At 32.4% G+C, this 22198-nt stretch overlaps 4 protein-coding genes across 5 annotated transcripts in view; 3 read left to right on the top strand and 1 right to left on the bottom strand.

Annotated features, from left to right (window-relative positions):
* The window catches only part of LOC108752297 (mannose-1-phosphate guanyltransferase alpha), a 6490-nt gene extending 6030 nt beyond the window's left edge, over window positions 1-460 (top strand). Inside the window, exon 6 of the mRNA XM_018493029.1 lies at window positions 402-460. The gene's annotated coding sequence lies outside the window, so the exon portion shown is untranslated. The remainder of the gene's footprint in view (window positions 1-401) is intronic.
* A 14-nt stretch (window positions 461-474) lies between these two features.
* On the top strand, window positions 475-6821 carry LOC108752202. Its single transcript, XM_018492878.1, has 9 exons — window positions 475-681; window positions 750-959; window positions 1032-1586; window positions 1652-1827; window positions 2067-2145; window positions 2208-2531; window positions 4428-4930; window positions 5003-5232; window positions 5494-6821. The coding sequence occupies exons 1-9, from the start codon at window positions 475-477 to the stop codon at window positions 5751-5753; spliced, it is 2544 nt and encodes an 847-aa protein (XP_018348380.1). The 3' UTR covers window positions 5754-6821.
* A 152-nt stretch (window positions 6822-6973) lies between these two features.
* LOC108752296 (cytochrome P450 6k1-like) lies at window positions 6974-10750 on the bottom strand. Of its 2 annotated transcripts, XM_018493028.1 has the most exons (6): window positions 10653-10729; window positions 9775-10483; window positions 8966-9190; window positions 8448-8725; window positions 7296-7479; window positions 6974-7197 (listed from the first exon to the last, which is right to left on the bottom strand). In XM_018493028.1, the coding sequence occupies exons 2-6, from the start codon at window positions 10412-10414 to the stop codon at window positions 7037-7039; spliced, it is 1488 nt and encodes a 495-aa protein (XP_018348530.1). In that variant the 5' UTR covers window positions 10415-10483; window positions 10653-10729; the 3' UTR covers window positions 6974-7036. The 2 variants fall into 2 exon arrangements, with proteins under 2 accessions (XP_018348530.1, XP_018348529.1); XM_018493027.1 differs by having other exon boundaries at window positions 9775-10750.
* A 1863-nt stretch (window positions 10751-12613) lies between these two features.
* On the top strand, window positions 12614-21863 carry LOC108752295 (RNA exonuclease 1 homolog). Its single transcript, XM_018493026.1, has 9 exons — window positions 12614-12952; window positions 14011-15719; window positions 16056-16455; window positions 17685-17854; window positions 20025-20486; window positions 20672-20969; window positions 21044-21206; window positions 21308-21567; window positions 21668-21863. Exons 1-9 carry the CDS (start codon window positions 12853-12855, stop codon window positions 21751-21753), a joined length of 3648 nt encoding a protein of 1215 aa, XP_018348528.1. The 5' UTR covers window positions 12614-12852; the 3' UTR covers window positions 21754-21863.
* The last annotated feature ends 335 nt before the right edge of the window (window positions 21864-22198 follow it).

Below are 22198 nucleotides of genomic sequence, written 5' to 3'. Positions count from 1 at the left end.
TATGTAAAAATTATCAAACTCATATAAACTTAAAAAATGTGATAAGCTTTTAAAAGTAGAGATTTCAAGCTTTAAAACCCTTTTTTTAAATTTGAATTTCATTCATTATTGACGAAGATATTGTATATACAACTTTGAGCTAAAAAATACGCGATGACTTTTTACTACACCTAATATTACATTTAAGTTTGTAAAATTTGAAGTTAGAAATAATGCAAAAATAATAGTACAATATATAAACTTTTTTTATTCTTAATTTGATTTTTATGATTGGAGCTAATATTTTTATCTTTGGAAGAAATTAATTTTGTTTACATGTTTTCTCTTATTTATTTTTTTATTTTTTTATTTATTATTTTATAATTTGATAAGATATGTAACATTTTATTTTTATTTTATAGGAAGAGGAGAGTGGATTCAGATAAGTGAAATAAAAAATTGCTAAATATTCCAAATGGGCAATAAAAGCCCATTATGGCCCAGTGTCATCAACCACAACATCAGCATGAATTTTTACCCCTGTGTGATGTATTATTTAACATTATTTCATTAGCATCCTATTTCTGCGATGTTGTCTTTGATTTTGCGATGATATATGCCCTTGCCCATCAAGCAACAACATCGCCCATACTATTTCCATTGAGCATCACTTTTATAGCAACTTCTCTGTTGATTTCTCAGGTTTGTGTTTGATGAAACTTCTACATTGTTTTGCAATTTCATCGTTATAATTATATACTATATAATTATTTTTGCAGATCGTTAGTTTGCGATGGTATCTCTGGGGCGCTAGAGGTAAATTAACAAACGCACCAAACAATTGTCATGTAAATCCAGTGAAGAGAATTGGCAATTGGACTGTAGGCTGCGTTCTATTACTTCACTCCACCCAAGTCGGTGTACTATGGAGATACTTCAAATTATTTATTCCAGTAAATTTAACTTTCGTAAAACACGAGGTACGTAAACATTTTTGGAAAGAAGAACATTCTTCCGTCGTCTCTTTCGTTTCATTATAAGTCTCATCTCAGGTACGGGAGCTTTGTGTATTACGGCTGATACACGCATTCTGTGAGGCCGCTCCAATGCTACTTCTGCAGCTCTACATCTTGTTCGGCGTTACCGATGGCGATAGGACAGAAGCCGAGAAATTGACTGAACGTGAGAGCAAGGACGGCGGTAAATTAAAGGAATTGACACTAGTGTCAGCAGGACTGTCCTTATGGAGTGTGTGCTGGGCGGTTGCCAGTTTCAGCAAAGGTGCTGCGCGTCTGCGTAATCTAGAACGTTTAGTGCTAACATGGTTAGGAGTGCTGGCGCAATTATTTTGGCGTCTGGGGACAGTGAGTGCTCGCGTCGGAGCATTGGTCGCGTACGCTTCGTTGTACGGCGGACAGTGGCTACTGATCGTGATGGCTCTCCACTGGTTGTCCATGCTGACGTGGTTACTGCTCACGCCGGACGGACTTTTCCATGGTGGCGAGCGTCTTTCGCTTTTTAGGAAGACTTTCCTCGCTTCCCTCCTTGCTTTTGTATATATATTTGCATACGTTAATCTACATGAGACGAATCACCGTCAAAAAATGGTTAGTACTATCTACATCTGAATGACAATCTATTATGTTAATGTTATGTTTTTTATTTTTTTCAGGTGATATTTTACACTGTAATGTTCTTAGAGAACAGTTTACTCATCGGCGTGTGGATAGCTGGTGTTAATCGTGCCGATCTTTTGTCTCACCAACATCATCTACATCCAGTTACTCTAGTACTTCTTCTACTAGCTTTATTTTTTGGTGGCATGTTTTTCATGGGTCTATATTACAGGTAAACATATTTTGTTTTATTTTATTAATGAATATTTATATAGTAATATGATTAAATTCACATATAAAAGTGAAATAAAAATTTGTGTAGTAATTAGAGTGTAAATTTAATAAATATTAAATAAATATAATTCTTAATAAGTGATTACAATATTAAGCGAATACTAGTAGAATTATAGAATTACATATCTATATAATGAAAATATTTATAGTTAAATTAATTTTCCATTTTTGTTACAGATTTTTTCATGTAAGAAGATTAAGGTATGAAGCTGGTGGAAGAATGACTGGTTCAAATCTCACTACGTTATCGAATCAGGTATGGTATGAGACAGATTTCTTTCCTTGGAGGCATCGTTATAAAATTTTTTTAACTTTTAGGACAATGCGGAAGAGAAACAAATAGACTATAACGAGGGAAAGAAAGTTAATATTAGCATTAGCATGAGGAAAGTTAAATTAAGTAACGGCGGCATACCAGGTGTGTTCAATTGCCGTTTTGCAAATCCAACGGCTGTTGTAAATCCGAATCGCAAGAAGAAGAAACCAACCAGTTTTGTTCCGCCTCCACCACCACAATCGCAGGGCACGGTGATGAGTTCCGTAGCGGCGGTAGGTGACTCAAAACAGTGGCTCAACATGGGCAATGGCTCGCGGCAATTGATTCCATTTTGGAAGAAACCGATATCTTCTAATGTAGTACAGGTAGATATTTGTTACAAATCTACGAATTAGAAAGTAAACTGAACTTATTTATTCCTTTAAAGTATATAATACTATATACGTTAGCAAAATGCATACATCATTTCTCAATATAATCGAACAGTTTTGTTACACTTTTTGTATAATGATCCACAAGTCTTTTGTCTGCGAACAAGATTTTTGGCTGCCCTCAAAATATATGCATCGCTTCCTAAATTCTAAGCTAACTATAATTTATCACTGGCATTTGGCCCATAAAGGCTTCCATTTAGTCGCTTCGCAAGCACCGTTTGTCCTTGTTAACATTTGTAAATGACTTCAAGAATATTGCGAACGTTAAGTGGAACTTTGTATCAGGACTTTCTTTAACAAATTAAACAAAATCGAAATCGGAAGCAGCAAAAAATCAGAACTGTATGCAGGGATGTGTTCGGATTTCCACACGAACGCCGTTCGAGTATCATATCATTCTTGTTCAACATTTGGTAAACAAGAAGGATAAAGTGGTACCTGGGCAACACTTATAGGTTAATTCTAAGCAAACGTGTCGTTAAATTGTAAAATCGTAAAATTGTAACGATTGAACGTTATGATTTACAAATATCAGCCACTTATTAGCGAAAAATGCCTTAGGCATCGGTTGCTGTGAATGGCTGTGGTCCATTCATAAAGTGATCCAATCGGAATTCTTCTGATCGTTACAATCGTATGACATGTGGTATGTTATTTTAATGTCCGTATTTATAGTCAGATCTTGTACTTAAAGCTTCCTTAAATTTATCTTTAGATGCTCAGCAAAATTTCAGAAATATATTTATTACTTACTTTGATATGTAAGGGGATTCTTGAATTTGATGAATTGTAATATGGTTCAATTTTATGGATTAAATCTATAGTAATTGGTACAAATTTGTAACACCCCCTATATATCTTCTTAACATTCGCATGTGATTTCTTAAAAATAGGTTATATTTATAATAATAATATTAACAGTGATATTTACAGTTAGTATATTTTTTAACAATACCTATTATATTCTTCTTCAATTAAAAGTCCACTATATAAAATATCGACGTTCATTATATATAAAAATAACGGAAATACTTTTTATTTGACAAACTGTAATGCTTATAACTTTATGTAATATTTTTACAGATAACTTCTTGCTAGCCGTAAAATTTACGAGAAATCGTAAGCATTTACGAACAGTCGTATGTTTTACGATAACGCATAGAATTACAACTCCAGTCATAAGTGCTTACAAATCTTACGAGAACAAGTTATGAGCCTTACAAGTCTGCTTAGAATTGACCCATTTTAGATGGGAATCTGAACCCAGCACTGAACATGAGAAAATTTCAAGTTTCAGTTGTTTTATAGCGAATTTAGTCACTTGCATTACACTAGATTACTACTATGTGTATATGAAGTTAGTAAAGTAAAAGCATATAAATATTTTAAATGAATAATGATATTGTCACGATATATTTAATTAAAGTATACGTATTATTTTATTATTAAGATTGATTAAATTATGCCACTGTATTTAGATATTTTATATAAAGCAGCATTTAATGTGTACTATTCAAGTATAGAGTTCGAGTGACCGAATATCATCATTAGAGTTTAGGAAGTGTGTGACTTTTCGAATTTTGAGAATAGCCAGAAACCTTTTTTTATAAACGGAATCAAAAGTCTTACAGACAGTTATACTAAATGTGTTACAAAATTGAGCGATTATATTGAAAAAAATTATGTTGTATATATTTTGCTAACGTTCATTGTACGTGAGGAATAAACACATTCACTTTATGTTCTGATTTCCTCTCTTTGCGTATTTGCTCTCATTGCGTATTGCAATAAGACTGCTGTTACAATATAATTAATCTCTCAATACAGAACGATGGTTCCAACGAACACAAAGACGAAACTGATATGGCAATCAGTGGCTCATTGAATGTCACATTAATACGCGAGAAACTGAAAGAAAAAAAACAACAACAACTGCGAGAATTGCGAGCGATACAGGAGGAGATCAAAGAAGGTAAATTGTTCCCACCTCCTTCCGCTTCTACATCCTCTTTTTCGTCCTCCCCTTCCGCATCTAATCAGCAACCACCACCAAACACGAAACTGCATACTTCTCCGAGTTCCCCATTATTCACGTCTCCGCCATCGTTCTGCGAGCAGAACGGTGGTAATGCCTTATCGTCTTGGCCGCCCATCAAAATGCATTGCCTCTTACCTCCACCACCTTCCTCTCCGTATTATCCTAATCCCTCGAATCCATGGAGAGCAGCTTCTCAACGAGAACGGGCGGACACGCCGGAGATATTATTAGCACCGCGATGTCTTCCGCATCATTATCCCCATTGGTCACCGCCTGGACATCTCAGTCATAGGTAATAAAAGTACAATCGATGTTTGAACAACCAATTCGGAAGAGTCAGTTGATTCAAATTTCATTTCATCAGATTGCATGTGAATCAGAACGGTGTCGAAGAAAGTTCTAAAGGTGAGGGCGATGGAGAAGCGGAAGTCAGCGACATGGAAGGTAGCCAAGTCTCGTTACCTAGGAGTTATACGTTACCTCGCGAATTCAAATATAATCCTAACAGCGCCGTGAGAGAACGAGAGCGTCGCATGGGAAATAATAAAATATATTCTTCGCGTTTTTATCTTCCATCCACCAATAGCTCCGACGGTGAGTACACTTCTTATCTCTTTCTCTATATTGGAGAAAAAATTAATAATTGCTTACAGAAATGTAGTACTGGAAGGTAGTGATTAATTACATATTTTGAGCATTAAAAGTACTATTGTACTTAAAATAAGTAATTAATTACTATCTTCTAGTATTAAGTTGGATTTCTGTAAGAGATCTATATTACATTGCAGAAATTTTTAAGACAATTCAAGTTAATTAATTACGGATCACATTTTTAACAACATTGAAATTTTTCAGGCGATGTAGATAGTGCTGATAATGAAGATGAAACGGACTCGGAAGCACAGATGAAGGCCAATCATGTTCATAATTACGATGAAATCTTGCAGAGGCGTCACATATACGAAAATAATGAAGAGAACAATGCCACCAATCCTAATGCAGAGTACGGCGCGTCTAACATTATGTCTAATAATTGTTATTCGAACAATTCTCATGGTGTTCTACGACCGAGTCAATTACTCCGAACACGAGTGAAACATGAAACAAAACTGTAAGTTGAACTGTAACACATAATTGCGAATCTTGTCATGCATGACACGTTGTGTTCAAAAAGATCTTTAAGAAATCATCTTTTTATTAATTGTTAACAGTATAAGACTGTTGACCTCGCAATATAATAGGTATAAGTATTTAATAGTATAATACATGATACATGCATATACACAACAATACATTATATTTCTTTTGTGAGTGTATTAGCATGTATTACTTGCGATATAATCTAATAAAATGTAATTTAATTTTTTCGTGACATTCTGCATAATAAAATTGTGTAAATAGGAGAACCACGACAAAAATCGAGTATATAATAGAGTACATCTTAAGAAAGCACAAATAATGACAAATATGAATACATGACTTACACTATCGAAATTCGTGTACGACGGATATTTTATATAATGCATAGTTACCTGAATAGAAATCGTACACCTTTTATCCGTTAATTATACAAGACATGTGCGTATACATAATAATAAATCGATTTTAAAGAATGTAACGTATTGTACTATTTAAAGAGATATATATATTATTATATTGTTATACATTTGTAAATATACAATCTTTGCGATAACATTTTGTACTCTTCTTTACATCTCTTCTGTCTATGCCTCATTTTAAAAAATATTTATTGAAAGCGTAAGGGCTATGACGCACAAAAAAAACTTATATTAAAATGTAAGCAATAAGAGTTCGTAAGGCCATAACATAAACAGTAGCCAATCCAACATGTTGATTTCTTTACTACTTACATGTCATTGCTTAATGTCCGTTTCTTTTTCTAGTTCTAAAGATTAGAAAAAGACGAAGAGTAAGTTAAACCGAATTTAAAGTTAATCTATATTGGTGAAAATAAGCATAAGTGTTTTATGTGCCATAGCTCTAAAGTTAGTCACACACTTTCTATACAGTAACAGTAAGGTTTTCGATCAATCGCGTTGCTTGATTGTTACGGACGATCGAATCGAGCAACGCGATTGGTCGAAAATCTATGTTACGTTTACGGTTACTGTTACGGAAAGTGTATGTACTAGCTTAAGTCGGAGACTATTTTAAAAAATATTCTATTATACATTTTTAAACAAATATACAATCTTAGTAATATTTTGTACTCGTGTTTATACCGTTGTGATCTATTTCATTTTTTTAACATTTATTGAGAGCTAAATCGGATAAATATGTGCAAAATAAAAACATTAAAATATAACACACGAATTTAACTTTAATATTATGGAAATAAAATTAAGTAAAATACGCTATGTTAATTTGAAGTAAATGCCTAATTACGTTTCTTGAATTTAACATACAGACCATCTGGTGCGTATGTGAATACGTGAATAGCGTTCTTGTCATGTTTCTTATTTGCTTTGTAAGATATAGTATAATTCGAGATGATCATAATTATGGCCACTTTTACAATTAATAGGGCAAATCTCTGTCCTGAAATTCAATATAAATTACAATATAAATTTCTAATAATATACACTTATAAGAAAAGTAATGTCTTTCGAATTATATATGAATATTTTCTAACTCACCTATACATGATCGGGATCCAATACCGAATGCCAAGGATTCGTAAAACTTTTTTCTTTCCTTCGTTTCTGTTCTCAATGGAATAAAGTCTTGCGGATTGGAAAAGTATTTAGGATCTTGATTTATCGCATTTATAGAAACATACACCGGAACATTCTTCTCGATTATTAACCCAGAATTTGGCAACTAAAAATGACGCATATATATATATATAAATCTAATAATAAAAGATCGTAACAATGTTTAAGAGTAAATTCCTGAGATTATTTTAAGAAAATCCTAATTATATACCAAAATGTCGAGACTATAATAGTTTTTGAATGCAATAGTGAGTTTTTCTAACATCTTATCGGTAATTGTTAATTAGCGAGTCTCGCGACTGCCAATAATCATGTTCAGTAGAAGTGGAAGTTTTCTTTCTAAATGGATTATATTTTTTTAAAGGAATATATAAATTTAGAAGAATAATCCTATTTTAGCGAAAAAACTTTCAATCATTGCGAAATAAACATTCTACTGAACGCGGTCGGACCATCAATCGTAGACCATGATCCAATTCATGCTGACAACGCTGAGCATCATTTATCTTTGTTTAACATTTGACAAACAACAAGGATGAAATGATTTTTAAGGGCCGGTTGATCCATCTTTTGGTAAATTTTAGCTGTTGGGTAAGTAGCAAGATTACCCAATCACATGCGTGGATTATCATGACAAGTGAGCTGAATTTCAAGGTATACCTTAGATTAGAGAAGGAATGACTCAATTATTCTGAGAAGAAGAGATATAAGAAAGCAAGCAAATTTGTCGTCAATACCAACAATGTCGCGATGAATTTTTAATCTGAATTTAATCTGAACGCGTATTTTGAACGGAAAAACCTTTTTTTGGATTCAATTGAATTCAATTAGATTGAAAAACTGATTTTTCTATATTCAGAATTTTGAATTAAGCAGTATTCACTTTTAAAAACTAAACTTATATTTTTAAAGATATAAAAAATATACTTCATATAAATGAATAAAAAGGCATTGGGCACTGAAACAGATTTAGATTTTCAGAAGTATACATTCGCGATAAATTGAATCTTTTTCTATCCATTTTAATCGATTTTCTTTTATTGAATATATAAAGCTACTTGTGTATATACTCACCTCATAATCCCTTGTAGTTATTCTGTCAGTAACAGGTAGAGGAGGATGTAGTCTCAGTGATTCAACTACAACAGAGTCCAAGAAAGACAATCCATTGATCAGATCCATGGTCAATTCTTTTCCCGATAACTGCGTCTGTATTTCATTGTATATAGTGTCTTGATGCTCTGGATGATGTCCCAAATCATGCAGAGCATAAGCTATCGCAGTCGCGGTAGCCTCGAATCCAGCTATGTATAAACTGGAGGGCTGCGCCACTAAATTATCTCCTTCAAACTCTACGACATAAATGATTAAACGATGGCATTAATTAATACTAAGAAATTTTACGATTTTTTGTTCATTATTCTTCTTTTTTGCGATAATTTATCGTAGGTTCAACGCATATAGCAGAAATATATTGAAATTTATAATATTAATAGCAGAATAGACCATATTAGATTACATTATGTAGATGTAAGTGTTATTGACGTGATAGTTGTTACTTTTCAACTTTATAAGTCAAATGCAATCTTTACTGTAAATGGGATTTTGTTCTCCATTTTTGAGCGCCAACATGGAATCTATCATGTCTCCTCTCTTAAATCCCAGCCTTTCTCTGGTATTCATGGAGTCCCAGAAAATATTGCGAAGATAATTCGCAGGTCTTTTAATGAACGGTATGACTAAAAAGTCCCAATCAGGTAAGAAGAACTGAATAATGAATATAATTCCGCGCATAAAACCTCTGAAGATTGTTACACCTGCAAATATATGACATCTTACGTAATTTATATAATGCATATAATTATATATGTATATGTATCTGATAAATGATATAGCACATTCTTTTCTTTTATACACAATAAAAAATAAACAATTTCCTGATCCCCAGCAGATTATATTCTGATAAAAAAAGTTCTTATAATATTGCATAATATTTTTAATATTTAATATTTGTAAGAACTTGTTACAAAAATATTTTAAATCTACGAACATTTCTGAAAAAAAATCTTAAACTCTTTTTAAATTTTAATTACTTTCTTCAAAAAATGTAGAATGAGAAATCTTATTGAAATTCTCAGAATTCATATGTGTATACAGTGTATAAAGAATTCTAGAAAAAATGTGAACTTTCCTTACACTTCTGAAAAGTTTTAATTTTTATAATATTCGAGAAATTTTTTAATAAGTTATAAAATGCAGGAATTATGAAAAATTCTGAAATTTATATAAAAATTATGAAAAATTATGAAGGAAATTTCAGAAAAATTTTCATCAATTAAAGTAATATATGTGCAAAAGCTGCATGTTTTACGGATCCAATAAAATCAGTGCAAGATCTTACCGGTTTTACAAAAAGCGGTTTCATTATCGTCGAAAGAGTTTATGTCAATACCAAACGTCAGGGAAGCCAAAACATCGGTGGTATAACGACTACTGATATCCTTCATCTCGTACTCACTCCAGCCATCCTCATTCGTCGGTAAGTTTTCCATGAAGTTCAACATGGGCTTCCCGCTCTCTATCATCAGCGGTAGCATGTTTTTTAGTTTTTGTCCGGTTAAAACTGGGGTTAGTTTATTTCTCACGTATTTCCATCTAGGCTGATGCATGGACAAGATGCTGTCCAGGCCTATCGGGTCCCTCTGACTGCCTGAACCAAATCGCCGATTCGGGAAGACGTCAAAATCTTTGATCATCACCTGTTTGATCAGATCGTGGTCCCGCAAGAGCAATAGAGGTTTATGGAAGATATAAAAACCGATGTAAGGATCATCTGGATCGGCACTATTGTAGATTTCGCGCATCTTATCACCCGGTGACTTCTTCAGGGTGATGCAGTCCTTGAAATTACCAAAGAACAAATGTGTCGGAGGACTTTTCACTCCGCGTCTACTCCAATAGGACAGTTTGTACTTGGCATATGCGTAGAAGAGGCTGAAAGAAATTATCAGCACGGATGTGTAATAAATCAGACAGTCCATTGTATCGACGAAATATTGTGGTATCTGCTGATTTATACGTTTTTCCTCCGATCATTTCTTGCGTATACGCTTCAAGGTTTCATCAGACATGTAACAAGAAGATTGCGTTTTTTGTCACTCGAATAGCTTGCGTAATGTGTAATTATATTTGTAGATATTGACGTCTAAATATATATTGGCAGAACGGAAACACTTGACATTTTCTTAGAATTATGAAATAAGCGACTTAGTTACGAACCTTACGATTCTGCTTAGAATTTAGGTATTAATTAGGATATATCACTCCATACAATATTGAAGCACTACTCCTTATAAGCGAAGCGACACATATATTAATAACTTCATAGATAGAGCGATGTTTTAAACGAAAACAAAACTGCGTATGTGAGCAGACGGAAATAAACTCGGATTCATAAATCACAAATCGCTCATCAGAGTGTGATTAACCTATTCCACTTCCCATGTCCCTCGACAATTGTGAAATAGCTATTTTTATAATTTGATAGTCAGATTAGCCAATTAAGTTTATCAATATAAACCAAAATGACTTTCAAAACATTTCATGAAAGTGTGTCACCAAAAGTGTGTCTCAACAAAATCACGTAAATCTGTAATTGTTTATGACACATTAGTAACTATTGCCGTATATTTATTTTTGACAATTTCGAATGACATAATAGCGATACGTAGGATCAATTATGTATATAGGGTGTCCCAAAATTCGCGTGCGCGTATTTACGGAATGTCCCTTTATTTTAAACAGACAATTTTCTCCAAAATTGTTAATGAAAGAAATGTTTCAAATAAAAGTGGAACGGATTCGAGGAAGACGTATATTGGTCATGTTTTTTTCTAAACGAAAGAGTTAAAAAAGAACAGAGGTTCATCTCCATTGCATTTTCTAAAATAGAATTATTAATCGAAATTATATTATTATTAATAGAAATTATATAATTTCTTTACATAATATGATTCCTCTAATTATTTTAAATATAAAAATATTAAAGTAAAGATATTTAAAAAAAAGACAAAATATTTTATTTTATACTTTATTCTGATAAATTTTTACGTGAAGTATAAAATATCTCGTAAATTTTCAATATTAAGTAAATGGATTGAGAAATGTTCAACACAAATGAATAAAGAAAGCCATATTCGGTTAAGACGGGTTTTAATGCCTAATAACATTTTTGTGTAAATTTTTAGAATTTTCAGTTTAAGCAAACTGTGTGTTGCGCGGTTATATTTACGGTCTTGAAACTCTACGGTCTTAAAACAAAACTGAAGTATGTAATCTTCATCCTCATGGAATACGTAATATCACAAATTAAATTGACAGATGCTTATTAACATCAGTAATATTAAATTATCAGTTTAACTGGTAATATTACATACTTTAACTTTATTCTAAAGCTGTATAGACTGTCAAATAATTGCGTAGTTTGCTTGAACTGAAAATTGTAAAAATATATACAAAAGTTTATAATAAGTACTATAAAAGTTTATTAAGCACTATAAGGACTAGCTTTAAATAAATAACATGTTATATGCAAGGTGACAAAAAAGTTTTAGACAGGTGAAATATTGAAAACAAAACATTTGAGAAAAAAATATTTCATATAAAAGTTGTAAAATTTCAATAAATGCATCAAGTAGTGATTCCTATTTTGACTTAAAGAGAGCAAGTATGAAGGCGCTTTCAAAGTCAAAATTTAAAATTTTTAACAGAATAAATCTCCATTTTTCTATTCAATATTCTTGTAGCCAACACATCAAAGTTTTTTAAAATTTTTAAATAAAATTTCTTTTTTGGTTAATCCAGTGAATAAGAATAGAATAGAGACTAAAATGGAGATCTAAATTGGAGAAATTCTCTCCAAGAAATATCCTAAGGATGCCCAAAGTACAGTAAAGGTTTGTAGAATGTCAGAACTAAAAAATTAGATGAGTAAAGAATGTCATTACTTAGGAAAAATTTTTACGGAAATCTACATAGATTGAGATAAGATTTTAGAAATTATTATATTTTTCATAGATATATTCGTAGCGACGGTTCAGAACGGAATCCAAAATCCAAGAACGAGGTCGCTACGCCGCTACGCAGTTATGTGCAGCAGCTTACACGGTGGCGCCCTCTCGCATGCGTCGAATACGACCGAACGGTGGTGTGTGTAGAACTCGTAGAACCATAACCTCCGATTTAGGTGGATTTCAATTGATTCCGATAGGGACTCATTGCATTTGATTTCTTCTTAATTTCGGCGACCGGCGTACAAAAATCTCCTCGTGCGAGAGTAGCGTGAATATTACTTTGCCGAGCATGTCGCACGTACTGTCTATCAGCACGTTGCGTTAATTGCGTACAGTTGCACCGTGAGAAGGACGACGTACACGAAGAATGGCCTCCCCGAAGCGTGGAGTGCGATGAATCAGTTATTATGTTGCCCTCAACCGGTTACTTCAAAACGATAAATTGCCCGTTTTATGACGGCGGCTCATGCGATCGGCCTTATTGCCACTTCAAACACGCCAAGCGAGGTAAGACCGTGCGATTCCGTGGTCTTCCTCGAGGCACGCGACTCTGAAGTTTTCTGACGTAATTTAATGCGCGAAAGGATCTTTATTCCAATTGATTGAATTTTAAGAAAAACTACGTGTTAACTGTGTTATTCTCCTTGCACGTTGCTGAGTCGCAATCATTTAGGCCTGGTTCTATCAATGTAAAATTGACTTTAATTTTGTTTCAATTTATTTTTTATTTTTTTCTAATTTAAAGAATGATTTTTATTTTTCTAAAAATTAGAAAAGGATAAACAGTAAATTAAACCAAGATTAAAGTTAATATTACATTAGTGGAATCAAACCTTATGAGATTTTGACTTTGCAAATTCTTTGTTTGCTTCCTTTGTTCACTGTACCAGGGAAGACAAAGAATTGTGGAAAATCAAATGAATTAAGTATATAATACCTTTTTGTTAAAGATTATTACAAAAAATAATTTAATCCTTAATGTTATAATAATGATAATGTTAATCATGTTAGTATCACATTTTTACAATATTTTTCATTATTTATTAATTGTTTTATATGTCTAATTTGAAGATTTTTTAGGTGTTTTAAACATATTTTCAGTAAATTTAAACTACTTGTGGTCTGATATACTAAATGTTTAAAAAAGAAGTTTAAAATAATTTGCAAGATTAAATATGCAAGATATTTTTAAAATTAATGATTTAAATATTTTGGGAAATTAAATGTACAAGCTTGCATTAATTGCGTATAGATAAAAGATACACTCTTTTACAAAATAATTTAATTCTTAATGTAATAGTTTAATCTTTATATTTTTATAATTTTATTAATTGTTTTATATGTTTAATTTGAAGATTAGATTGAATGTCGGGCTGATAGTCTAATTTTAGACTATCTAAAATTAAAAAAAAGAAAGTTTAAAATAATTTGTTAAATATGGAAGAAGTTTATAAAGTTAACAGATTGCATTTTTTTTTTGAGAAATTATTTACAAACCGGTTCATTAAATAGCAGTCAATATGAAAAAGGATAAAGGTATAATGAGATATTTTTACTTTATGTAGAAGATGCAGGAAGTACAGCAGGAGTGGCTGGGGTGGTGGAGGCCCAGACGGCAGGTCAAATACAGGAGAACAAATCTGCTGATGTTATGACCTCGACTCCTGACATGCTGCAACATCTAGTAACAGAAGCTGTAAAGAAAGTACTTGCAGATCAAGAAGTTACTGATACAGAGAAGGTTTCACAGGTTTCGCAGAACATTGTCTCGCAAGTAGTGGAAGGTCTTAAACCGACATTATCTTCTAGCTCCACTGTCTGTATGCACAATCCTACGCCAATTATAGGAAAGCATGTCGCGATGCCCACACCTATCACAAAACCAGTTGCTTGCGTCTACAACCCGACGCCAATAGCGGAACTGAAGAAACGGCATATACCTGTGGTCTCGTATATGCCGACCAGGGAGAGTAGAGTGGCTGTGAAACGTAAATTTTCACCAGAAAGAATTAAACCATGGTCGAGTGTCATTCAGGAATCGAGTAGTCCTCAAGTTACGCCTGAAGTTACATACAAACCCACTGCAATAGTGAATACAACCGATCAGGATGTTGTACAAAATTATGTACCGACATTTAAATTGGATACATCTTTGTCGAATTCGTATGACGATAGTAATTCGAATGATTATCAACCTAAATTTAAGGAGGTATATTATCCGAAATCTAAAAAGAGAAGGGAGGAATACGTTCCTAGAAAAATCAAAGCACCATTACAGACAGTTCAGCAGTTAAACAATACCACTTTAAATCAATTTGAGCCTGATTTTGATATGATAGATGAGATCATTACTTCCAATCACGCATCCACTTCTGTAATGCTAGAACAAGCGAAAGCGTCAGCCAGCGAGGATTCTCAGGATTATTCTTTGGACATTGAGCCTAGATTCTCCGATGACGAACCCATAGAAGATATGTCTACGGACGAACATAAGGCGAATATAAAAAAGTCTGAGCAAACGGAAGATGTAAATGAGAAGGAGAAGGAAAATTTACAACATGTAGGAATTGATACAGATAAACAAACTAGCAATAAAGATAATAAAATACACAGCAATCATTATGATGAAAAAATAGGTGATATACAAAATAGCGATATATCTAAACAATATAAAGAGAGTGATTCGAGAAAATTATCAGATAAAAGAGATACTGTAAAGCAGGATACTGATAAAGAAAAAGAAAAACGTAAGAGTCATAATAAAAATAAAGAAAGAGATAAAAGAAATTATAGTTCTGAGAAGAAGGGCAAGGAAAGATCTAGAGATAAATCAAATTCTAAAGATAAGCACCGCTCCTCGTCTAGCAGAGACAAAGATAGCAAAAAAAGCAGCCGCGATAGTAAAGACTCTTTTCAAGGAACTAGAGAGCACTCGAACTCGCGGAGGCACCGACACACCTCTCCGAAGAAAAACCGAAATAATCATCACAAATCTAGCCGATGCGACAAACATAAATCAAGTTCGAATTCATCCAGTTCTAAATCAAGTAAGCACACATCGAGCAGAAGTAATAAAAAGCGTGACTCAGAATCAAGTCGGAGATCCAGTGACTCTCCCAGAAAATCTAGCAAGCACAAAGAAAGTAGTAGCGAAAGAAATTCGTCTGATAGATCTGATAGTTTTGTAGACAGTAATCATTCTTTCGTTGATGAAATTTTGGAACTATCAGATTCTGATCATGATGTACAAGAAGAATGCCTAAGAATTTTTGAGGTAAATAATAAATAAATGTAAATGTAATTGTAAATAATTTTCTTTAGGAGTTCATTTATCCTTTTTTATAATTATAAAAATAGTTATATAAAACACTAATTTATAATTTATAATTTATTAATTATCAAAACAGTTTATTTTTTGCCAATATGTATAATGTTACTTCATTCTTGTATTTTAATTAAAATTCTTGCATTTTAATATAAATTTTAATTAGAGATACTTCAAATTTCCTTTATTTATCTAATAAAAAATAAAAATTTATTAATAATAGTAATAATTTTAGTTATATAACATATCGACGGTTTATGTTGTATTTATTTATTCATTTCTTAGGAATATCAAGCTTCAGACTATCCGAAACTAGTATCAGTCAAAAAATCTGTGAAAGATGACACTGAGAATATGGAAGAAATTATAGAAGAACGTAAGAAAAGAGTTGCTCATCCTTCAGCGGCCACAAGTGTCACTCGGCAGATAGGTCCTAGTCAATTACCAAAAAAACATACAAATCCGTATCAGAAAATGTGCGAGCGATGGAATTTGATGAAAAAAACAGCGACTGAAAAGGCCGCAGAAAAGGCAGCAGAGAAAGCAGCAGCTGACATGAAGGCTCAAACAACATCTACGTTAGTGGATCGGTCTTCAAGTAGTACCACACGTGTTTCAGTACATAAAGAATATGTCGAATCTACCTCATCGATAAGTAATAATGACATGCTACCGAATACGAATGGCAAGTTGAATATATGCAAAGTTATTGTATTATTTGATTAAATAGCTAATTAAACTGGTGTCAGATTTTGTGATTCGTCATTTGTCGATCGTATAATGTAGTTCTATGATTAGAGTTGAATTTCTGGGTTATTATTTGACTTCATAATTCTTTTACTCTTATCTTCACTCATTGATCTTCAATTCTCTAATTACCTTAATAATTATAAAAGGGATACAGGATGATCGAATTCGATATGCCAATTACGAGTTAATCACTTCTATATGCATTATTTCAGTATAATTTTATATAGTTGTCATGAATGGACTTAGTCGTAATGATTTAATTTCGCACCTTTTAATTTTATAAAAAATAAATCTGCCTGAACAATTCTTTTAAAAAATTTAGGATCAGAATATTTTATGTTGTGGCAGTCTGGTTGAATTTAAGGATCTTGATGTAATGATTACGAACAAGAGCTACTGCTGCTGCTGCTGCTCCAATTGAAGGTCAAATGCCAGAATTGAAGCAAGCAGAAACGTAATTTTTCAAATATTAAATGTTTGTATTTAATGATTTTACATCTAGTAATTTTATTACAATGATATAACATTTTTCCATATGTATACAGGATGAATCTTGAATGTTCCAACATTTCAATTTTATCATGGAAAATGATTGCAACTGCAATGTAGAGTAAAAAAATATTCATCCTCTATCGGAAAATATCCATTGAGATTCATCCATATATACGTATACATAATAATAAAGCTCGTATTAGACTATTCTGCAGACCGATTCGACTGCCGATTCATAATCAACCAATCACAATAAGTCAATCTCAATGTTATTGGTCCATTATGTGTCGATAGTTCAATAACGGTTTTAAATCGTTATTATACTAACGATTGCACAATTGTGGTTGACAATTGACGATTATTTTTCAACCAGTTATAGCTGTTAGAGCAAAGCAATCGGTAACTGCTTTGTTCTAATCAGATTAAAAAGTAACTGCCAATCACTAATCACAATCGCGGAATTGTTAATGCGATTTAAAGATGAAATGAGAATCGAACTTAGGTCTTTTGTTTTAGAGATAGACAACTTTCAGTGAAGTATCCAGTACTCGGCAGATTACTATAAGTAAAAATGACGAATTTGACAAATCTGTCCATATTATTTGTTAATTTTATGATGAATCGCAATTATGAATAATAAATCACTTAATGCTAACGTTATATGTATTACAGGTCGCGTTCGAATCGCTCATGTTCCGTATGCGAAATCTCTTGCGATGGAAAAAAAAAAGGTCGTAATGACAGCAGCGAAGGTGCTCTGCGCAGATACTAAAGTGGTAGACAACAAAACAATAGCGCAAACTACGAAGGGCGGTGTACGCGTCGCTCATATACCGCAAGTGGTAAGTTTAATTGTAAAACTTATTAATTATGATACAATTTAGATTTCTACCAATGTAGATTAACTTTAATCTTTGTTTGTTTCTTTCATCTTTTTCTTATTTTTAGAATTAAAACAAAGTAAAAAATAAGTTAAACTAAATATAAAATAAGTTAAATTGATACTGGAGTGACGATATTATTGATAAAGCTGTATAAAAATTTCTGAATTGACTAAACGGAATAAAAAATCTTTTTACAGGATTAAAATAAATGCAAAATTAAGAAGTGGGGCAGTGTAAAAACTTAAATCTATTCTATAATGTGCTTTCTGTTTCTTGTTTTTTATATTTTGCTTTTTTCCCTCTTTGTGACCGTTTTGACAATTGTATTTCTTGTTGTTTTTCTTTTTTTTCTGAAATTCGTTGATTTTTCTCGGGCAACAGGAAAACGGAAAACGGAATAATAAAAAAAGACAAGATGTAAAAAAAAGCAAGAAACAGAAAACAAAAAGCACGTTGTAAAACAGGTTTTATATTTTTCAACTAGTAGAGCTGTTATCTGACATATATAGATGTTTCCTTAATACAAAAATTTTACAACTTATATGGACAAAATGATGCATCAACATTGCATTATTTGTCGAATTAATTGAACGAATTAAGTTTATGGAAATTAAGAAAGCTTAAAAAGATTTATATTGATTTACAACTTACGTGTATACGTATGCTTAGCAAAGACTCAGAATGGTAAATGGCAATAGTTGTGTCTAGCAGTATAGATGCCGGGCTGGTATTCATGTCGAATTTTATATTTAAGATTGTCTTAAGTACAGTCTTAAGATGTCATAAACCAATCAAAGAACTTTTTGGTTAGCATCTTAAGACATTACTTAAGATATGTTTTAAAATAAGGACGGATTATGAATACTGGCCCAAATCTTGCAAGAAATGGCTTTGTAATACGTTAGATAAGGATAGATGTATGCATTTGAGTACAACAGAACGATGTAATGTACGAAATGAATTAAAAATATTACTATTATCGACATTTTTTTAGAATTAAAAAAGTTTCTACTATCGACATCTATTAAATTCGACCGTCACTCTAGCATCTCCTTAAATAGAGATTAAAGTTAATTTACATTAATATAGAAATGGACATTAGGATAGTAGTATTCATAGTCGATTCTTATATTTAAGACCATCTTAACCTGGGAGTGGTCGCATACCGGTCATTTTACCGCACTCTTCCGCTTTCTACTTATATCTTTCAATTTATTGGCACTATTATATTTTTACCTTTACGTAAATGTTTTCTCGTATAGTATATAGCGAGAATAGGCGACGTAAACACACATATATCATCATATATCACATAAAATTTGATATGTTTTTGATGTTTGGTCAGTTTAAAAGACCATACCACGCGCACTTATGTTAATCTTCTTTTACTTCTTTTATTGGCTCTCATAGCCAGCCCGGCCGCGATCTGGTCATAAACTAATTCGAAAATGCAGGTAACAAATCAAAAAAAGGAAACAATCACGAAAAAGCTCGGCAGCTTTTCGTGATTGTTTCCCTTTTTTGCCTGCATCTTCGAACTAGCTTATGGCTAGATACAAAAATTAGGGATGATGCAACATCCATTGAGACGGAACACGTCCGTCCCGGTACGCAATAGTACGTATAAACTCACTTACGTAAGTGTAATTAGTGTTTGTGGTCTCATTTTCTTATTAATTATTACTTATTGTAATTATAATCATATAATCATCACATATAATCATGTATTCTAGTTATAACATATGTATATGTGAAAATATATTTCGGTCAAAATGACCGGGACGTGCCTGCTCCCAGGTTAAGTAGAGTCTAAAGATGTCATGAATTAATTAGATTAATATTATGGCCGGTAGTCATAGTTGGTTCTTATTTTAAGACCGTCTTAAGTAATGTCTTAAATCGCTAATGCAATCTTCTGATTGGTTCATGACATTTTAAGACTGTACTTAATATTGTCTTAAATATAAGATTCGACTATGAATATCGGCCTATATTCATCCGTTTTTGTCGTACGATAAGTTTTTTGAAGCCTGTTTATTGACTGCAGGATAAAGAGATTCTCAGATCTTTCTGTTTTGCAGCCAATTAACACGTTTGAAAAATTTGTCGTAAAATTCTATTTACGCAGGTGCCTCAACTCATGCGTCCAGAACCGCTGCAAGTCGCTACCCAAAAATTCCCCTTAAATGTTCGTCAGTATTATATTAATGTAATGCACGATATATGCGTGCAAATTTATACAAATGGGGATGATGCAGCGCAACGAGCCGTCAGAGAAGAATTCGCGTGTCACGAGAGATGCAAGGCACTCGCGGTATATAAAAATTCGTGCATGTTGGCGACTCATAGATTAAGAAAGGAAGTAGATCAAGATCAGTCGAATGAGAAGTTCGTTAATTTAAGCGGTATGATGTCTCACGAAGCTATTCTTGTTCGCAAGTCGAAAGGTTCTTGGAGTGTAGTTAAAACCAAGAAAAGTATAACAGATTTTAAAGGACCAGCGCTCTACAACATGCTTAAGAAATGGATTATGTCGGAACAGCAGCTTAGAGATAACGGATTTCCGCGTAAACACCCAGATGATACAAAGGTTAGAAGGCAATACAGATAAAATATTATAATTGAAGAAATTATTATTATATACATTTGTTCAAATTATTACATGAAGAGAGATAAAATAAACGATAATAGATACAAAGTAATAATAAATATAAAATGTGGAAATATCTTGTTTGCACGAAATATTTATCAACAAAGTACGTTTTTATATTTTAGGGACGAGCGAAGATGTATGTAACAAATTCGCGGAACCAAACCATTTTGTCAAAAGTGCCTAATGAGAGAATATGTAGCCGGTGTGGCCAAGCGTATATGATAAATAAACAAGGCTTTGCTATACGACAACAAAATTGTATATATCATTGGGGCAGAAAGTTTTCAGTTAGAGGCGAAGGCAAGTATAGTTGTTGCCAACAATACGGTTCTGCTCTTGGTTGTTGCGACGCAAAGACGCATGTGTGGGATTACACAGATTATGAGAATCTTCGTGGTTATGTTACGACTTTATCGAAAGGTAAGGTATTTTCAGATTCTCTTGCACTCTTTACATGTATTCAAATATATTAATTTCTTTTTTCGTGTGCAAAGATGTTTCTATAGACGAGCAAGGTGTTTACGCACTCGATTGTGAAATGTGCTATACCACACAAGGCTTAGAACTAACCAGAGTGACGATTATTGATGAAGATTGTAAAGTGATATACGAAACGTTAGTCAAACCGCAAAATCCAATAATTGATTACAATACGAGGTAAATTGTAAAAATTATAAGAGACCTAAAACTCTTATTAGAATATAAGTCGACGAATTATTGATTTATGTATACGATTGTAATTTTCTATGCTATAATAGGTTTTCAGGAATTACGGAAGAAGACATGAAGGACGTGACAACGAATATTTTAGATGTACAAGCTACTCTTCTCACGATGTTCTCGGATAAAACGATCTTAGTAGGTCACAGTCTTGAAAGTGATTTCAAAGCTTTAAAATTGCTACACGATACCGTCGTGGATACCAGCGTCATGTTTCCGCATAGAAATGGATATCCGCAAAAAAGGGCATTAAAAAATCTCTGTTCCGAATATCTTAGAAAAATTATACAAAATGATGGTGAGTTTATAATTTTTTTGTATGAGAAGGGTAGAACATTAAGTGTCTATAAATGACACATAATAATTAAAATAATATTTAATAATGATATATATTCCAGTTGGTGGTCATGACAGTAAAGAAGATGCCATCGCTTGCATGGAATTAATTCGCTGGAAAGTGAAGGAAGAAGCGAAATTACAGTGAAACTGTGCTCACACTTTTTTAGAAACAAACGTTATCACGATTGTTGTATGCTAGTTACAACTTACAACTCGTTTTTCGATAATAAATGATATTATCGAGGAAATACTGTTAAAGACAATTTAATTAAATTATTTTGGGATTGAGTAATTCCGTGGATAATTAGACAAATAATATTAATATAAGTATTATTAATATTATTTGTCCATCTGATATAAATATTTGAATAATTAACTCGTACGGTATTTAATTCATGATTTATTATTTTTCATAAATAAGCATATATATTTATGACATAATATTCGTGCAAAATTAATTTTTTACCTGGTTATAATTAGTTTTTTCTGTTTAGATAATTGAATAGCAAAATGCAGTTTAAAATCGAATTCTTATTGTAAATGTGTGTACACACATATCTACGATATGTATTTAGAATCATGAAAAATAA

Source organism: Trachymyrmex septentrionalis, unplaced genomic scaffold, assembly GCF_001594115.1.
Source record: "Trachymyrmex septentrionalis isolate Tsep2-gDNA-1 unplaced genomic scaffold, Tsep1.0 scaffold6, whole genome shotgun sequence".
In the NCBI taxonomy this organism is placed as follows: Eukaryota; Metazoa; Arthropoda; class Insecta; order Hymenoptera; family Formicidae; genus Trachymyrmex; species Trachymyrmex septentrionalis.
Note: the sequence above shows the minus strand (reverse complement) of the source record. Positions and strands in the feature narration are given on the sequence as shown.